The sequence below is a fragment of the Dipodomys merriami genome, unplaced genomic scaffold (assembly GCF_024711535.1).
Source record: "Dipodomys merriami isolate MVZ:Mamm:240054 unplaced genomic scaffold, mDipMer1.0.p SCAF_6, whole genome shotgun sequence".
NCBI lineage: Eukaryota > Metazoa > Chordata > Mammalia > Rodentia > Heteromyidae > Dipodomys > Dipodomys merriami.
Genome location: NW_027206179.1, coordinates 8600924 through 8617890, shown reverse-complemented (window position 1 = coordinate 8617890; position 16967 = coordinate 8600924). Strand labels below are relative to the sequence as shown.

Genomic DNA, 16967 nt, shown 5'->3' with positions numbered 1-16967 from the left:
GGTACAGCACTACCTTGAGTGAAAAAGCAAAGGATAGCACCCAGACCCTGAGTTCAAGCCGGAGGAGGAGGAGGAGGAGGAGGGGGAGGGGGAGGGGGAGGGGGAGGGGGAGGGGGAGGGGGAGGGGGAGGGGGAGGGGGAGGGGGAGGGGGAGGAGGAGGAAATGAAATCCTGTGTCAAACTTCACCCAGCAAAACAAAATGAAAAGAAAGTTTGAATTCCAGTGTATAAAGGTCCCCGATCATTACATTTCCCATCTATTTAGAAATATGTAGTCACAGAGGTTATCAGCCGTTTAGGCTCACCAGGATTCAGGTTAAGTTATTTTTTACTTGCCTCTGAAACTTAAGGACAAACCAAACAGCACATCACCACAGAGAAGCAATCCTCCTGCTAGCAAGATTCTTCACGGCAACTTTCATGTCCTGATTTCTCAGGCTGTAGATAAAGGGGTTCAGCATTTGAGGGACCACAACATACATCACTGAAGCCACTGCCATCTTCTGAGGGGAGTTGGTAACAGCAGAGCTGATGTACACCCCAATACCTGTCCCATAGAACAAGGAGACAACGCATAGGTGAGCACAACAGGTGGAGAAGGCTTTGTGCTTCCCTCCTGACGAGGACATGCGCAGGATGGAGGATACAATGTGAATATAAGAGGAAATGATTCCAGACAGAGGAACACCGCCACAGACAGAAACTGACACCATGATCAGGATGTTATCGATGAAAGTTTCTGAACAGGGGAGTTTGATGATTTGAGCGAACTCACAGAAGAAGTGGGGGATGTGTAAATGTGTGCAAAATGGCAGTCTTAACACCATGAGACTGTGGAGCAGTGCATCAGCCGTGCTAATGAACACAGAACCCCAAACCAGCAGGACACAGAGGCGGGGGTGCATAATTACCGTGTACCGCAGGGGGTGACAAATGGCCACATAGTGGTCATAGGCCATCACTGCCAACAGAAAATTTTCCAAGAGTGTAAAAATCATGACAAAGCAGACCTGAGCCAGGCAGCCTGCATAAGTGATGCTCTGGTCCTGGGTGTGGATGTTCACCAGCATCTTGGGGATGGTGGTTGAGCTCACACAGATGTCATTGAAAGAGAGGATGGAGAGGAAGAAGTACATGGGGGTGTGGAGGTGGGAGTCAGAGATGACAGCCAGGATGATGAGCAGATTGCCGAGCACAGTGACCAGGTAGATGGACAGGAAGAGGACCAAGATGAAAGGCTGGAGTTTGGGATCATCTGTCAGTCCCAGAAGAAGGAAATCCAGAACCGCTGTTTGATTTATAATCTCCATGTTGCTTGTGAACTTGAGAGGAAAAACGATTCATTGAAAAAAATTAAAATGCTTGGTTTCTTGGTTAGTGATAACAGAAAAATCTATCATACTCAATTTGTGTGTGTGTGTGTGTGTGTGTGTGTGTGTGTGTGTGTGTGTGTGCCAGTCCAAGAGCTTGAACAAAGAGCCTGAGTGCTGTCCTTGAGCTTCTTTATGCTCAAATCTGGTGCTCTACCATTATTTGAGCTACAGCTCCGCTTCTGACTTTTTGGTGGTTAATTGAAAATAAGAGTCTCACAGATTTTCCTGACTAGCTTTGAACCACAGTCCTATGTAGGCAATTAACAAATGGTGTCTTACTTTGTTTTAATCTTAATTTTTTTCTGTTGATAATGATGACCCAGACTCACTTGAGATGATGAAACTGTTTTTCCCCAGCATAATTTACTTCTCTATTGCCTCCTGAGAGAGGATGTGGTTATTGTCTTTTAGAGAGCTGTGCAAAGAGACAGCATGACATTCAACCTGGCACACCCTGGAAAAGACAAGAAAAAATACTGTGAGTGTAGTGAATTAGTCAAATTGTGATTCTGTGTATTCATCATGAATACTTTAAGACTTGTAGCTGGGCCCCAGCAACTCAGGAGGTTGAGATCTGCTGCTAGAGATTTGAAGCCAACCTAGTCAAGAAAACCCCATGAGATTCTTATCTCCACTTAACCATCAAAAAGCCAGTAAGTGGAACTGTGGCAAACTGGTAGTGCACCAGCCTTGAGCACAAAGCCTTGAGCCTCCATTCATGACCCATGATTGACACCAAAAATTTTTTTTAAAGACTTGAAATAGACATTAGTCATCATTTCTTAATTCTGCAAAGATGGTTATTTGATCTTGTCAGTAGTTAATGTCCTTCTTACAGCTGAGGCTATGGCAAAGGTTTGGTGGCTTCAGAAAGCAAAAATTGTGGGGCTATGAAGCTTCTAAGTGAGCCTTTGAGCAACCCTATCTGGATCTTTAAAGTTCACACTGCCCTCTACAGGAATGGGACAAAATCTGGGTGATGAGAGATCAAGAAGGTAGCAAGGCAAGTAAGAGAAATGCTATTTATCACAGGCTGAACCCGGCTACTCCATGGATTTTGTTTGCTGAAATCTGAGTCCACAGGACCATCAAACACGACTGCATTGGGAAAATTAATTCACTTGGAATGTGGTCATTACAATTAATCATAATCCATTATAACCAATGACTATGTCAGCAGAGGAAATTAGCACTCAGATGCACAGCAAGAAGGCACAGAGAATCTTGATTATCTGCCAGCTACAGAGAGAAGTCCCAGAAGAAGCCAGAGCTTCTCAGAGATCTCCAAGCTATGGAAATTAATATCTGTTAAGCCATCTATTCTATCATACTCTGAGCAGATCTTGATTCTCACACAGTGACCAAAATTCCCCAACACTAACCAAAATTAAGTAAGTGTAAGAATATTTTATGGGTCATCACATTTTAGAATTGGCCTTTTGCCAGGTACCAGTGGCTCATGCTTGTAATATTAGCTACTCAGGAGGCTGAGATCTGAGGATTATGGTTCAAAGCCAGCATGGGCAGGAAAGTACGTGAGACTCTTATTTCCAATAAGCCACTAGAAAACGGGAAGTGATGCTGTGGCTCGAGTGGTAGAGCACTCGCCTTGAGCCAAAGAGCTGAGGAACAGCACCCAGGCCCAGAGTTCAAGCTCCATGACTGACAAAAAAAGAATGGGCCTTATTTTAATGATTAAAATTGTTTTCAGTCTTTTCAGTCATGGAGAGAAAGGAGAGACAGACACAGAGAGAAACTCTGAGACACAGACACAGAGACAAGAAAAAACATGGAGAAACAGAGGGGCAGAGAGACTAAGAGGAGGAGGAAGAGAAAGAAGAGAAGAGAGATAGAGACACAGAGAGAGACAAAGGGAGGGGTAGAGAAACAGGAGAGAAAGGGGGAGAGAGAAGAGAGAAAAAAAAGTGAGAGAAAAAGGGATGGAGAGACAGACAAAGAGATAAAGTCCGAGGAGAGAGGGGGAAAAGAGATAAGAGAGGAGGGAAAGAACTGGGAGAGAGGGAAGAGAGAAAGAGAAGAGGAGGAGGCAGGGGTAGGGAGAGAAGTCCAGCAAAATGAGATCTGGTGGACTGTCAAGAGAAAACATAGCAGACATGTATGAGATGAAGGTGACTGCAAAGCAGCAAGCTCACAGGAAGCCTAATTTTCATGATCAGATTTCCTTCTCTGTGTCTTAGATTTTTTTTTTGTGAGTATCCATTGTTGCAATCAGTCATCCTGTGTACTTGTTTCAGCATTTTGTTATTCCCCTTACCCTCCCCAAATCAGATAATTTATACAAAAGATGCACAGTACCAAAATCAAATACAATGACAACAGAGGACATACCATAGAGGGAAGAGCAGAGGGAAGAACATACAAAAGAAACAAAAAAATCACACTACATTGAAAAACAACAAAGAAAAACCTCTTGTGTCTATATCTTGGGGTTCACTTTGCTTAGCATCATCTTACTACTCATCTGATGATTATCCTAGATGTATACTAGTTACTGCAAATAAGGGAGACCATCAGACCTATATTTCTCTGGATAATATAATTTTTTCTAAGTCTTTCCATTTCCTAACAAATGGGTGATGTCATTCTTTCTGATGGAAGCATAGAATTCCATTTTATATGTACATATATTCGTTCATCTACTGAGGGACATCCAAGTTGGTCTTATATCTTAGCTATGAATAATGCTGCAATAAGATTTGTTTTATGAGGAAAGAACATATATGAATCACAAAACAAATTAAAAGGTTATTACATAAGAAAAAATCTAACAATTTACATGCACTTATATTTAAAACTAACACTGATGCTATGTATGTGCTATATTTGACAAGTGTGTATTAAAGAAATCTCTAATTTAAAAATGCAGAGAATACTTTAGAGAAAATAATTAAGATACCCATACTCACAGTTGTTATAAAACCAGGCTTGCAAAGGTAAAATCCATTGGATAAGACTTTTAGCAAACCCCTGACTCTGGTTCCCCACTTCAGGGGCACAGATGGACATGGCTAGCTGCATGAGGATGCTGGTAGTCTCCTCACCTGGGTAAGAACCTCACCTGGATGAAGACAGATTTCTTGGCATCCCCCCAAGCAAGGCAAGGGCCGAGATACAGAAGGAACATCTCTCGAAGATGAAGCTATTATTTGCTACCTGGGCAGTGCTGTGGCTGAGATTTTTTTCCCCTGGTCACTGCCAACAATTCTTATGTCCCTTGGGGCTCAATATCCAAAGCTGCCCATTATCAGAAAGCCTTTCATATTATTCTAATCCCAGGAGTCAATTTCCTGAGAGCTACTGCAGAGGAGAGGAATTCAGGATGGCTTCTGGCCCACACAGACAAGATTCTCTCCATGGTTTCTGCTCATCTTGTACCCAGAACCCTTCATCTTCAAATAAGTTCCAACCTTTCAGGAGAGCTCCTACCTCGATTGCATCTGATCAGGAAATCTAACTTGTAGATATGAACGTACAGCCTGATTGCCTATGGGTGTGTGTAACTTTAAATATACATGGGTATTATGAAATTACAATTCCTCATTGTTGCATTACTGTTAATATTATTAATGGCTTTTGGTCTTTTTTCTTTATTCTTTGTGTATGTGCTGCACCTTACACTTGAACTCAGAACTCTGACCCTGAGCTTTTGATGTTTTTTTCCTCAAGCCTAGCTCTCTGCCACTTGAGCCACAGCTTCACTTCTGGCTTTTTGGGTGGTTAACTGGAAATGTCTTATGGATTTTACTGGCCTGTCTGGCTTTGAAACATGATTTTCAAGATCTCAGTCTTCTGGGTAGGTAAGATTAAGCCACTGATACCCTAATTTATTATCACTAAGTCAAGCAAAAGACTTTTGATTTAACATGTACATTTACAAGTACAATGCATCTTGATCAATGTCACCTCTTCCATCATTCTCCATCTCTCCCAGCCCTATCCATCCCAGGTTATGTGGTTCTACTTCCATATATGGACATTGACTATTACAACTGCATGCATCCACTACTCTTGGTTCATCTTCCTCCCTCTTTTTTGTGTCAGTCCTAAGTCTTAAACTCAAAGCCTGGGAACTGTCCCTGAGCTTCCTTTGCTCAAGGCTAACACTCTACCACTTAAGCCACAGCACCACTTCTGGCTTTTTCTGCTAGTAATTGAACTCAGGGCTTCATACATGCTAAGCAAGCACTCTACCACTAAGCCACATTCCTAGCCCTTCTTCCCTCTTCTTGACTCCCTCCCCACACCCCTGACAGCTTCCTGGTCTTAATTTTGTAACTCCTTTGAACAATTACCTTATAGTTTTAAGACAGCAAGTATTGTTCACATGTGGAGCAATGATCCTGGTATAGCATAGTGTTCTCTATTTCAATAATTTTTCTAAAAATTATGTAATTTGTTCTTAGAGCTGGATAAAACTCCACTGGATTTGAGTATACATATACATAATGGGCCAGCTTTTTTTTTTCTGTTCATCTATTGAAGGACAATCATGGAAATGGATGTAAGGATTACTATGTTGGGTAATATATTTTATAATATACATAACATATATAATATATATATTATATACAAGCATATATGTATATCATTATGAATTCATATTTATATATTTTACAAGATATAAGTACATATATAATTTTGTTAAATATATTTATATGTATTATAAACATTTATTTTATATAGTATTACTAAATATATTATAAGTATGTACATAATGTACAAAAACTTCAAAAGAAGTATGATATGTATTATACATTATTTATAATACATCTTATATATTTGAAGATAGCCTAATGAAACCTACCAAATATTGTTTGAAAATGGGTAGAGAGTCAGCACCAGTGGTTCATGTCTATAGTCCTAGTTACTCAGTAGGCTGAGATCTGGGGTCCCAGTTCAAATCTAGCCAAGGCAGTAATGTCCATAAGATTCTGATCTCCAATGAGCTATCAAATATGCTAGAAGTGGAACTGTGGCTCAAGTGGTAGAGCACCAAACTTCAACTGTTCTTGGGAGTTCCAACAAACCAGTGCACTCCATTTAGTTGTTGCAGGTTTTTATTAGCATACATTTCTGGTACACAGGGTATGTTGTAACATTTCCACGCAAGTATACAATGTACTTCAGTCTGACTTTTCCTCTTCTGTTCATTTCCTTTACCCTCTCCCCTGACTTGCCTTTTTTGGGGGGGTCTGGCCATGGGCCTTAACTCTGGGCCTGGGTGCTGTCCCTCAGCTTTTCAGCTCAAGGCTAGCGCTCTACCACTTGAGCCACAATGCCACTTCTGGCTTTTTTATGCTTATGTGGTGCTAAGGAATCAAACCCAGGGCCTCATGTATGCAAGACAAGCGCTCTACCACTGAGCTACCTTCCCAGCCCCGACTTGCTTTCTTATCTGGCTCTCCACTACTTGAACCACATCTCCAGTATTGTGCAACTTTCTAGATCTCAAACACCTGAGTGGTTAGGATTACAAGCATGAGTTTGAAAGCTTTGTCTACAGTTCTATATATTGTCTAACTGCTACTCAAGTTGACCTGCAACACACCAAGTTTTTAAAACTAACCTAACATGGGATTTACAAACTTCCCTTCCTATACCCAAACACACTTTCAAAACTTGTGGCTTAAAATTTTAGGTGTTTACTTTTTTCCCAAATATCACCTTCATTTCTTTTTTTTCCCCCTTTGGTCAGTCATGGGGCCTGAACTCTGGGCCTGGGCACTGTCTCTCAGCTCTTCAGCTGAAGGCTAGTACTCTACCACTTGAGCCACAGCGCCACTTCCAGATTTTTCTGCTTATGTGCTGCTAAGGAATTGAACCCAGGGCTTCATGAATGCAAGGCAAGCACTCAACCATTGAGCCACCTTCCCAGCCCTTACCTTCATTTCTAAAAGACAAAGAATTCCCCTTTTAGGTGGGCATTGGTTGCTTATGCCTATAATCCCAGCTCCTTAAGAGGTTGAGATGGGAAGATCTCAATTCAAAGCCAAATGGGGCAGAAAAGTTTGTGAAACTTTCCAATTTAACCACCAAAAAGCCATTAGTAAAAGCTGTGGCTCAAGGGGCAGAGCACCAGTATTGTAAAGAAAAGAAAAAGCTCAAGGGCAGCACCCAGACCATGAATTCAAGTCCCATAAATCTCCTTTTAAGTGGAATTATTACCTACTCTGAAGTGAAGAACATATAAATTATTTTTCTTTTATTGGATAATGGGACTTGCAGTGCCGCCCTCTGCCCTGAAAGGATATTTCTCAACACCAGGCTCTCTCATATTCTTTTCACATATCCATCATTTTTCAGTTGTCACTGGCTTGTACATCCTGATGATAATTATAGGGTTCACTGAAAGTGAGGCTCTTTATCAATCCTAAAGATGGCCTGCAATACCTCAAAAGAGATGGCGGAAGACCTCCTCTATTCACACTGCATTCAGTACTATTCTGCCATGCAGGGCTTCATGCATGCTAAGCAAGCACTCTACCACTAAACCACATTCCCAACCAATACAACTTCCACTTTGTTGGTCGTTGGGCTTCAGTTCAGGGCCTGGGTGCTGTCCCTGAGCTCTTTCCCTCAAGGCTAGCACTCTATCACTTTGAGTCACAGTACCACTTGGAGTTTTCTGATGGTCCATTGGAGATGGGTTTCACAGACTTTCCTGGGCTGGCTTCAAATTGCAATCTTCAGATCTCAGCCTCTTGAGTAGTTGGGATTATAGGCGTGAGCCACCAATGCCCAGCAGATACAACTTCTTGTTGCTGGTATGCATTTTCAGGTGTCTTCTATAAGCTAGGAGACTCTTAAAAACCTCCCGGCACTCCTTGCACTCATACTGCTTCTTTCTCAGGTGGATTTTGCTATGAGAAATGAGATAGTATTTCATCACAAAGGCTTTTCCACACTGATGACACTTAAAGGGTTTCACCCCTGTGTGCTGCCTCATGTGTCTTTTGAGGCTGAAGAGAAAAGTGAAGACTTTATTGCAGGTAGGACAGGAATAAGGTTTTTCACCAGTGTGGATCCTCTGGTGGGCGGCCAGTGTACTCTGCACCCGAAATTTTTTCTCACAGTACAGACAGCCATATGGTCTCTCTTTGGTGTGAATTCTCCTGTGTGTCTTCAGCTGTACATTAGTCTTAAAATCTCTGTCACACTCATGACACTTGAAAGCCTTTTTCCCCCGGGCATGAATACTCAGGTGTTTCTTATAGACCAAGAGACTCCTAAAGAGCTTCCCACATGATGGACATTCATACGACTGCTGATTCCCATGATTCTTCTGGTGAAAATTGAGATTTGATTTATACCGGAAGGATTTCCCACACTGGGTACAAGGAAAGGGTTTCTCTCTTGTGTGGCTATTCATGTGTCTTTTCAGAGCAGAGCATTCCCGAAAGGTTTTCTCACAGAGATTGCAAGCATATGGCCTCTCTCCTGTGTGGATCCTCCTATGTACGCTGAGGTTTGCATTCACCCTGAACCTTTTCCCACAATCAGTGCACTGGAAAGGTTTCTCTCCAGAATGGATGCGCAGGTGAATCATCAGACACTTCTGACTACTTAATAACTTCCCACACTGGGGGCATGATGTGTACCTCTCCCGTGTGTGGACCATCTTGTGCTTCATCAGGTAAGAAAGCATGGCAAAGGTTTTCCCACAGGCATCGCAGGCATAAATTTTCTCCCTCTGGGTGTGGACGAGCTGGTGGCCCATGAGCCTTGAACGCCGGTAGAAGGATTTGGGACACTGGCTACACTTGTAAGGTTTGTTTCCAGAATGGATCACCTCATGCTGTTTGAGAAGTGAGTTGTCCCTGAAGGTTTTGCCACAATCCCGGCATTTGTAAGGCTTCTCCCCTGTGTGGATCCTCTCATGTCTTCGAAGGTAAGACTTTGAGCAGTAGCCCTTGCCACAATGCTGACACATAAATGGCTTCTCCCTAATGTGGACCCTCAAGTGCTGCTTTACAGCTGAGGGGTTCGGGAAGGTTTTACCACACTGATGGCAGGCCAGTGGTGTGCTGCTTTTGTAAGCTGCCTTCAGCTCCTGAGCACATGGGGTAGAATTCAAGACTTTCCTACGATCACCACGTTTGTACTGGATGCTTCCCTGAGCCTTCCTCTGGGGCTCAACTCCTGGAGTGCTCAGGCTGCAAGAAGCTTCATCTCCTTCACATTCCTCCAAAATGGAGGAATCTCCAAGGTCATTGGCAAAGTCAAGGGCTGAGTGGCTTTGCATATTCTGGGATGAGGCCAGACCTCCCATGGAACTGCTTCCCTGTGCTGACTCCTATTGATTGACATAAACAACAGGTGCATCATTTATCTCATCCATTTCATGGAAAGAGTCCTCCCCCAACCCTTGCAAAAAGTATGGCCAGGGAGGGGAGAGTAATGTGGCGGCAAGCCTAGCAGTTATGAAGGTCTGGGTTTGATTCCTTTTTTTATCATAGAAAACAAGCAAAACAAAGGAGGAGGCAACAATGCTTCATAGGAAATGTACTCATGTAACTGTAACTCCTCTGTACAGTAAATAATGTATTTTAAACAAATAAATTTTAAAAAAAGAAAGAAAGCCAAAAAAAAAAGGAAAGGGAAAGGAAGGAAAAAAAGAAAAGAAAAGAAAAAAGGGCCAGGCACAGGTGGCTCATGCATGTAATCCTAGCAACTCAGGAGGCTGAGATTTGAGGATGGAGGTTCAAAGCCAGCCTGAGCAGGAAAAGTCCTAGATACTCTTATTTCCAATTAACCAATAAAAAGTCACAAGTGGAGCTGTGGCTTAAGTGGTAGAATAGTAGCCTTGAGCACAAATGCTCAGGGACAGTACCCAGGCCCTGAGTTCAAGCCCCAGAACTGGAACCAAAAAACATATTGAGAGATTAGTATTAGTTTCTCACCTAATTGACTAAGCTTGAATGAAATGAATACCACAGAGTTTCTCTAGGGATGTCTCAATACAATTTTAACACATAGTTTCATTTTTGAATTAGATTATCTCTATTTATGAGAATATTTATTGTGGTGTTTTCTCCATAAAGACTATTAGTACCAGGGTTGTGACTATCCTTCAAATTAATATTTAGAGACCTTCTTGTTTTCTTTTCTTTTTTTTTGGGGGGGGGGGGTCGGTCATGGGCTTGAACTCTGGGCTTGGGTGCTGTCCCTGCACTCTTCAGCTCAAGGTGAACGTTCTACCGCTTGAGCCACAGCACCACTTCTGATTTTCTAGTGGCTTATTGGAGATAAGAGTCTCACGGACTTTCCTGCCCCGGCTGCCTTTGAACTGTGATTCTCAGATCTCAGCCTCCTGAGTAGCTAGGATTACAGGCGTGAGCCACTGGTGCCAGGCTATTCTTGTTTTCTTGTAACATATTTCTGAGCCTCAGTCTACCCTTTGGTGCAAGGATTTGTTCCCTATTGACTGGAATGTTGGCCTGGTCATGGGAAGAGCAGGAAATGAGAGTGTGTGATTCTCACCTTTTTCTTACTGCGGAGTCTTTCTTCTCCCAAACTATCTCGAGGAGGCTGTGGCTTCTGGGTCACCAAGAGATTCATCTCACCTGTATTTATTAGGGGTGGGGTAAAAAAAGTTAAAATTTTGCAAAAGAAATTATATTACATTGGAACATGACAAATTATACAGGTCTTTAGGCATTCACACACAATGAGACCAAAGGAGAACACTCTTAGGAACACAAAGGCGCAATGCCTATGTTGCTCTGATCATATAAAATAATATCTATTGAAAGAAACTCCAGGAAATGGAAATAAGAGGGCTTTTTCTTTGTTATTTTTGTGTACTTTTCTGTCTTGTTTGTTCATGTATCTGTCCTTGGGAGGGTAATGGAGGGACAAAGGGTGAACAAATGCATCAGTGGCACTCACGGGACACTATGTGAAAAATGAACTATATAAAACTTGTGAGTGGGGATGGGAGGGCAAAACTGGGAGAGAGTGAGTAAAGGGGTGACAATGGCCAAAAAGAAATAAACTCTTATTCTGACTTATATAACTGTACATCACTTTTATAACAATTTTTCAATTAAAAACATATGGGGATAGAATGTGGCTTAGTGGCAGAGGGTTTGCCTAGCATGCATGAAGCCATGAGTTTGATTCCTCAGTACCACATAAACAGAAAAAAGCAGAAGTGGTGTTGTGGCTCAAGTGGTAGAGTGCTGGCCTTGAGCAAAAGAAGCTAAGGGATAGTGCCCAAGCCCTGAGTTCAAACCCCAGGACTGGCAAAAAAAGATATGATACTAAGAAGTAGTCACTCTACTACCCCAGCCCCAAAGAATAAGTTCCAATAGGGCTACTGGAAGCTTAAACCTGTAGAGAACTGAACCTTTATATATGGCACCATTTATTTTTTGTTGTTTATGCCAGTCCTGGGGCTTGAAAACAAGCCAAGGGAACTCTTCCTCAGCTTTCATGCTCAAAGCTAGCACTCAAGGCTTTAGCCATAGTTCAAGCTTAACTGCAGATAAGACTCCTATGGACTTTCCTGTCTGGTTTGAACTCCAGGCCTGGGCGCTGTCCCTAAACTCTTTTGCTCAAGGCTAGCACTCTATCATTTGGGTCACAGCCCCAGAGTTTTGATGGTTAATTGGAGATAAGAGTCTCGTGGACTTTCCTGCCCCAAGCTGGCTTTGAACCATGATCCTCACATCTCAACATCCGAGTAGCTAGAATTACAAGTATGAACCATCAGTGACCAGCTATAACATTTCTTTTTATTTTTATGACACAATTTTGCCATTGCACAGGGTATATCTATAAACCACTAGCATCATTATTCTTGACTACTATTTACAACAAAGATCTTTAATACACAGAGAGCTGTGACACCCCAATTGTAGGTTGGATAATCAATATAAGTAGGGTTAGAGTACAGAGCTGATTTCTATCCAAGACCGATATGACAGAATGCAATGGCACAGATTTCATTATGTTATTCAGAATTGTCCAGGCCTGGGACAGGATTCTCACCTACCTACTTGGGAATCTGAGACAGAAGACATGCTTTTGAGTCGAGAAATTTAGAGGGCAGGCTGGGCAAATGATATGAAGTCATCTCAACAAAGTACATTAACTGCAGCACTATTGCAAAATTGTGTATGCTTAAGACATAAATTCTGTTAATTCTGGAACTTTCCATTATGATTGAAGACAGAGAGCTGCTCACATGTAACAAACCCCTTTAAATAAAACTGAGAATAATATATCATGTTGACAAAAACAATTAAGGCAGATAGATAAAGACTAAACCCAATCTTAAATAAATGGAAAATATAACTTGTATTAGAGGTTGAATAAATCTCCTAGAGGCTTCAAATTGAAGATTCAGATTCCATGATTGGTTTGGGGAAGTGAGTCACTGAGATTACAAATCTTACTCATGCATTAATCCATTGATGAATCCAAAATTGAATGGACTATGAAGAAATGGTAAGTAGACTGTGGAGCCTGATTGGAGGAAGTGGGTCATGGGAGTGTGTCTGCTTCCTGTCTACTCTGGTAAAGTTACATTCCTCTGCAACATGTCCCCACAATGACATGCTGTTTTACCACATACAGAAAATAATTCTATTCATCAAAGAAAACCATTATTGGAGAATCAATATGAGAATGAAGGACAGAAGGTAGGAAATTCAAAACAAAGGTAATTCTGAGTAGGCATGAGTAGCTCTTTCTCTGAGGTATGAGATGTGAGGCTGAGGTATGAGGATCATGGGTCAAAGTTAGCTCAGGCAGAAAAGTCCCTAAGACTCCTATCTCCAATGAACCAGCAAAAAGACAAAAGTGGAGCTGTGGCTCAAGTGCAGTACCATGCCCAGACACTCAAGTTCCAAGTCCCAGGTCGGGCAAGAGAGAGATGGGGGGAGAAGAAGAAGGAAGGAAGGAAGGAAGGAAGGAAGGAAGGAAAGAAGGAAGGGAGAAGAGAAGGAAGGGAGGGAGGGAAAAGGAAGTAAGAGACCAAGAGAAAGAGAGTGAGAGAAAAGAAAAAGAAAGAAAAGGAGGGAAAGAAAGAAAGAAGCTCACATTCTATGTTTCTCCCTAACCTTATGAAGTATTTCTCTTCATTTTCTAAGTAGCATTTTATATAAGGAAGCCCCTCCCCCACACCCATATGGAGCAGATCTTCTCTGTGCTCAGTGCTCACCTGGACAGGAGTCTTGGTGAATTGTCTCTTCTGCCTCCATTTGATTTTCCTGTTCTAGCCATTTGATCAGAGCAGGTTTTCTGACCAGAGGTCCCCCTAGGATGGACAGAGAGGCATATATGCAGTTGACAACAGAAATGATCTCAAACCAAGCACAGTAGCTCATACCTGTAATCCTGGCTACTCAAGATGAATGATATCTGAGAACTGACGTTCAAAGCCAGCTAGGGCAGGACAGTCTGTGGGACTCTTACCTTTTTAACCAGCAAAAAGGCAGAAGTGGAGCTGTGGCTCAAGTAGTAAAGTGCCAACTTTGAGCAAGAAAACTTGGGGACAGCACCCAAACCCTGAGTTCAAGACCCAGGACTGGTGCACATGCACACACACGCATGTGCACGCACGCACGCGCGCGCACGCGTGCGCGCGCACACACACACACATCTGGTCTCTATTACATAGGCATGAGGACTCTGGCCATAGTGGGTTTGTCTTACCTACAGAGGCCCAGTTCCTATAGTTGTCCAGCATGACATCTCTATAGAACTTTCTCTGAGATGAATTTAGTAATTTCCACTCCTCCTTGGTGAAGTCCACGGACACATCCTCAAAAGTCATTGTACTCTAAAACACCCACATAAGAATATTCTGCATAAATCCCTGCTCATGCTCCAAACACACCACATGCCCATCATGCAAATGATTCTTCAAGTTCAGTACAACATTGACCAGCTTCCTAGAGACTAGATTCAAAGACTGGGCTCCAGCCTCCCCATGGCCTCCTCTCTGCTTAAGCAATTTCCCAGCCTACAGGATTTAAAGCTACACAAGGAAAAGGCAGGTTATCTCTATCCCTACCCTGGGAGTTTTGAAAGTTTTTGCATTCTTCTCCAGCTCCATGGTCCCACTCAGCCCTGAGCCCAAGGAAATGATGAGAGAAACTCAAGTTTTGCCAATACATTCCTCCCACCCACCCCATACCATGACCAGATCCATTTTTGTATGTGTGATACATAAAATTCACAGCTATGAGCTAGGAATATGGATTAATAGTAGCATGCTTGCCTAGCATGCATGAAGCCGCCCCGGGTTTAATTCCTCAGTACCACATAAGCAGAAAAAGCCAGAAGTGGTGCTGTGGATCAAGTGTTAGAGTGCTAGCCTTGAGCTAAAAAAGGTCAGGGACAGTGCCCAGGCCCTGGGTCCAAACCCCAGCACTGGCAAAAAAATATTGTGGGTGCCAGTGACTCACCCCTGTCATCCTAGCTACTCAGGAAGCTGAGATCTGAGGACGGAGGTTCAAAGCCAACCTGGGCAGGAAAGTCCGTGAGACTCTTAAAGACCTCCAATGAATCACCAGAAAACTAAAGAGGAAATTTGGCTCAAAGTAGTAGCGCACTAGCCTTGAGGGCAAAAGCTCAGGGACAGTGCCCCAGGACCAGCAAAAAAATAAATAGAGAGAAAATAAAGCTTTATTCTCACCTGTAACTCAGTGGGAAGGGTTCCCACATTTGAAATCCACTCTGACATAGAAGCAGGATCTTGAACAGATGGAGCTGTAGGAAATAAGGTATCAGCCTGTATGCACACACAATATAACACACCCCACAGCCTGGAACCTGCTAGTGGTTTGGGGGCGCTATAAGAAAACATCTAAGTCCAGCTCACATTATAAAGTAAACAACGTTCTTGAGCTCAGGATCTAGATGCTTTGAAGTTCAATGAGCAGGACACAGGCTCTGGTGAGGACCCCTATACTGTGGACATATGTCAGGGCATGGATTATGTTCTTGGCAAGAAGCCACAGAGTATAAGCAGAGCTTAACGTTCTCTAGAAACCTACCCTGGCACTAGCCTTGAGCAAAAAAGTTCAGGGGCAGCATCTTGGCCTGAGTCCCATGACTGACAAAAAAATTTTTTAAAAGAAAAAAAGAAACCTACCCAGACCCCCAAACCAGCACCTTAATTCTGTTCTAGAGCATGCTCACAATTGACCCCTAGCTCATGGACCACATCCAAATCAATTCGAAGACATACAACATAAACCCCACTAGAGACAGGAAATAAAATCCACCTCCCACTCCATCAGAGTCTCAATTTCCAGCCCTGCACTGGTGGCTCACACCTATAATCCTAGCCACTTAGGAGGCTAAGATCTGAGGACAGGGTCAATATCAGCCCTGGCAGAAAAAGTCTGTGAGATTTATCTCCAATTAATCACCAAAAAGCCAGAAATGGATGTGACTCTAGAGGTAGAATACTAGCCTTGAACTCAGAGGACAGTACCCTGAGGGTAAGCCATAGAGTGGAACAACAACAACAACAGAAGCAAGGGACTGGTAGCTCACACCTATAATCCAAACTAGACAGGAAGTAAGATCTGAGAAGTCCCTGAGACTCTTATCTCCAATAAACTACTCAGGAAAAGCCAGGAGTGGAGTTTTGGCTCTAGTGGTACAGCACTAGCCTTGAGAAAAAGCAGCTCAGGAACAGCACCTCAGCTCTGAGTTCAAGCCCCAGGACCAGCAACAACAACAACAAAATCTCAGTTTTCACAAATGAGATCAATATAATGGAGGAAGGCCAATTTGTTCTCTCTCTAAGGTAATAATATAATAACAAGCCTAAGATTTCTCCCTGCTGTGTCCCATGCTTGTGTGCTTTCCCAAGGATCCAATTCTTAAACCTCAGTGAAAGACACAGGGCTTTCCTGGGGTCCACCCTGCCCCACCCAAATCTGCCTCCTCCCTCTCCATTTCAGCCCCTCCTCTCCAATTCTCAGAGGGGTAATGTGCCCCATTTTAGGCAGCCCCTCTATGGGGAAAAGGGGGTCTCTTCATGATTCAAGTATGTGGACCTACACAGGGAAGTACCAGACAGAAGGGATGAAGGTGTGACTGCCATTTTGGAAGTCTTCAGGTACGTGCACTCAGCAATTTAGAGAAACAAAGCAGCTACTTCACTCCTTTCTGTGATACATTCAAAGCTCTGAAATTTAAAAATAAAAACAATTATGGAGAAGAATGATCAACTGAGCAATCTGTCCTTCATGCATGCCGGTAGTGACTATTTCTACTAAAATTAAAAAAAAAAATCAAAGCGTCCTATCTGTTAATAGGAAATTGGTCCAGCACTGGCAGCTCCTGCCTATAATCCTACCTACCTCAGGAGGCTGAGGTCTAAGGAGCAAAGTTCAAAGCCAGCTAAGGCAGGAAAATCTATGAAATTCTTGTTGCCAATTAAAAAGCCAGAAGTAGAGCAGTGGCTCAAGTGGTAGAGCTCTAGCCTTTAGGGACAAAACAAAGAAAGGGAAAAAAGAGCTTGGGGCAGTGACTAGGCTCCGAATTCAAGCCCTAGAAGCAGCATCAAATAAAATAAAATTAAAAGTAACTTTTCTTCTGAACCACACC

General features: G+C 42.7%; 2 protein-coding genes across 2 annotated transcripts; both read right to left on the bottom strand.

Moving 5' to 3' along the window:
• Positions 1-368: 368 nt before the first annotated feature.
• LOC138814249 (olfactory receptor 7G2-like) lies at positions 369-1331 on the bottom strand. Its single transcript, XM_070003258.1, has one exon. The coding sequence runs from the start codon at positions 1308-1310 to the stop codon at positions 369-371; it is 942 nt and encodes a 313-aa protein (XP_069859359.1). The 5' UTR covers positions 1311-1331.
• A 6778-nt stretch (positions 1332-8109) lies between these two features.
• On the bottom strand, positions 8110-14457 carry LOC138814248 (zinc finger protein 791-like). The gene is made up of 5 exons (XM_070003257.1): positions 14416-14457; positions 14055-14181; positions 13561-13656; positions 10875-10957; positions 8110-9687 (listed from the first exon to the last, which is right to left on the bottom strand). Exons 1-5 carry the CDS (start codon positions 14455-14457, stop codon positions 8110-8112), a joined length of 1926 nt encoding a protein of 641 aa, XP_069859358.1.
• Between the last annotated feature and the right edge of the window lie 2510 nt (positions 14458-16967).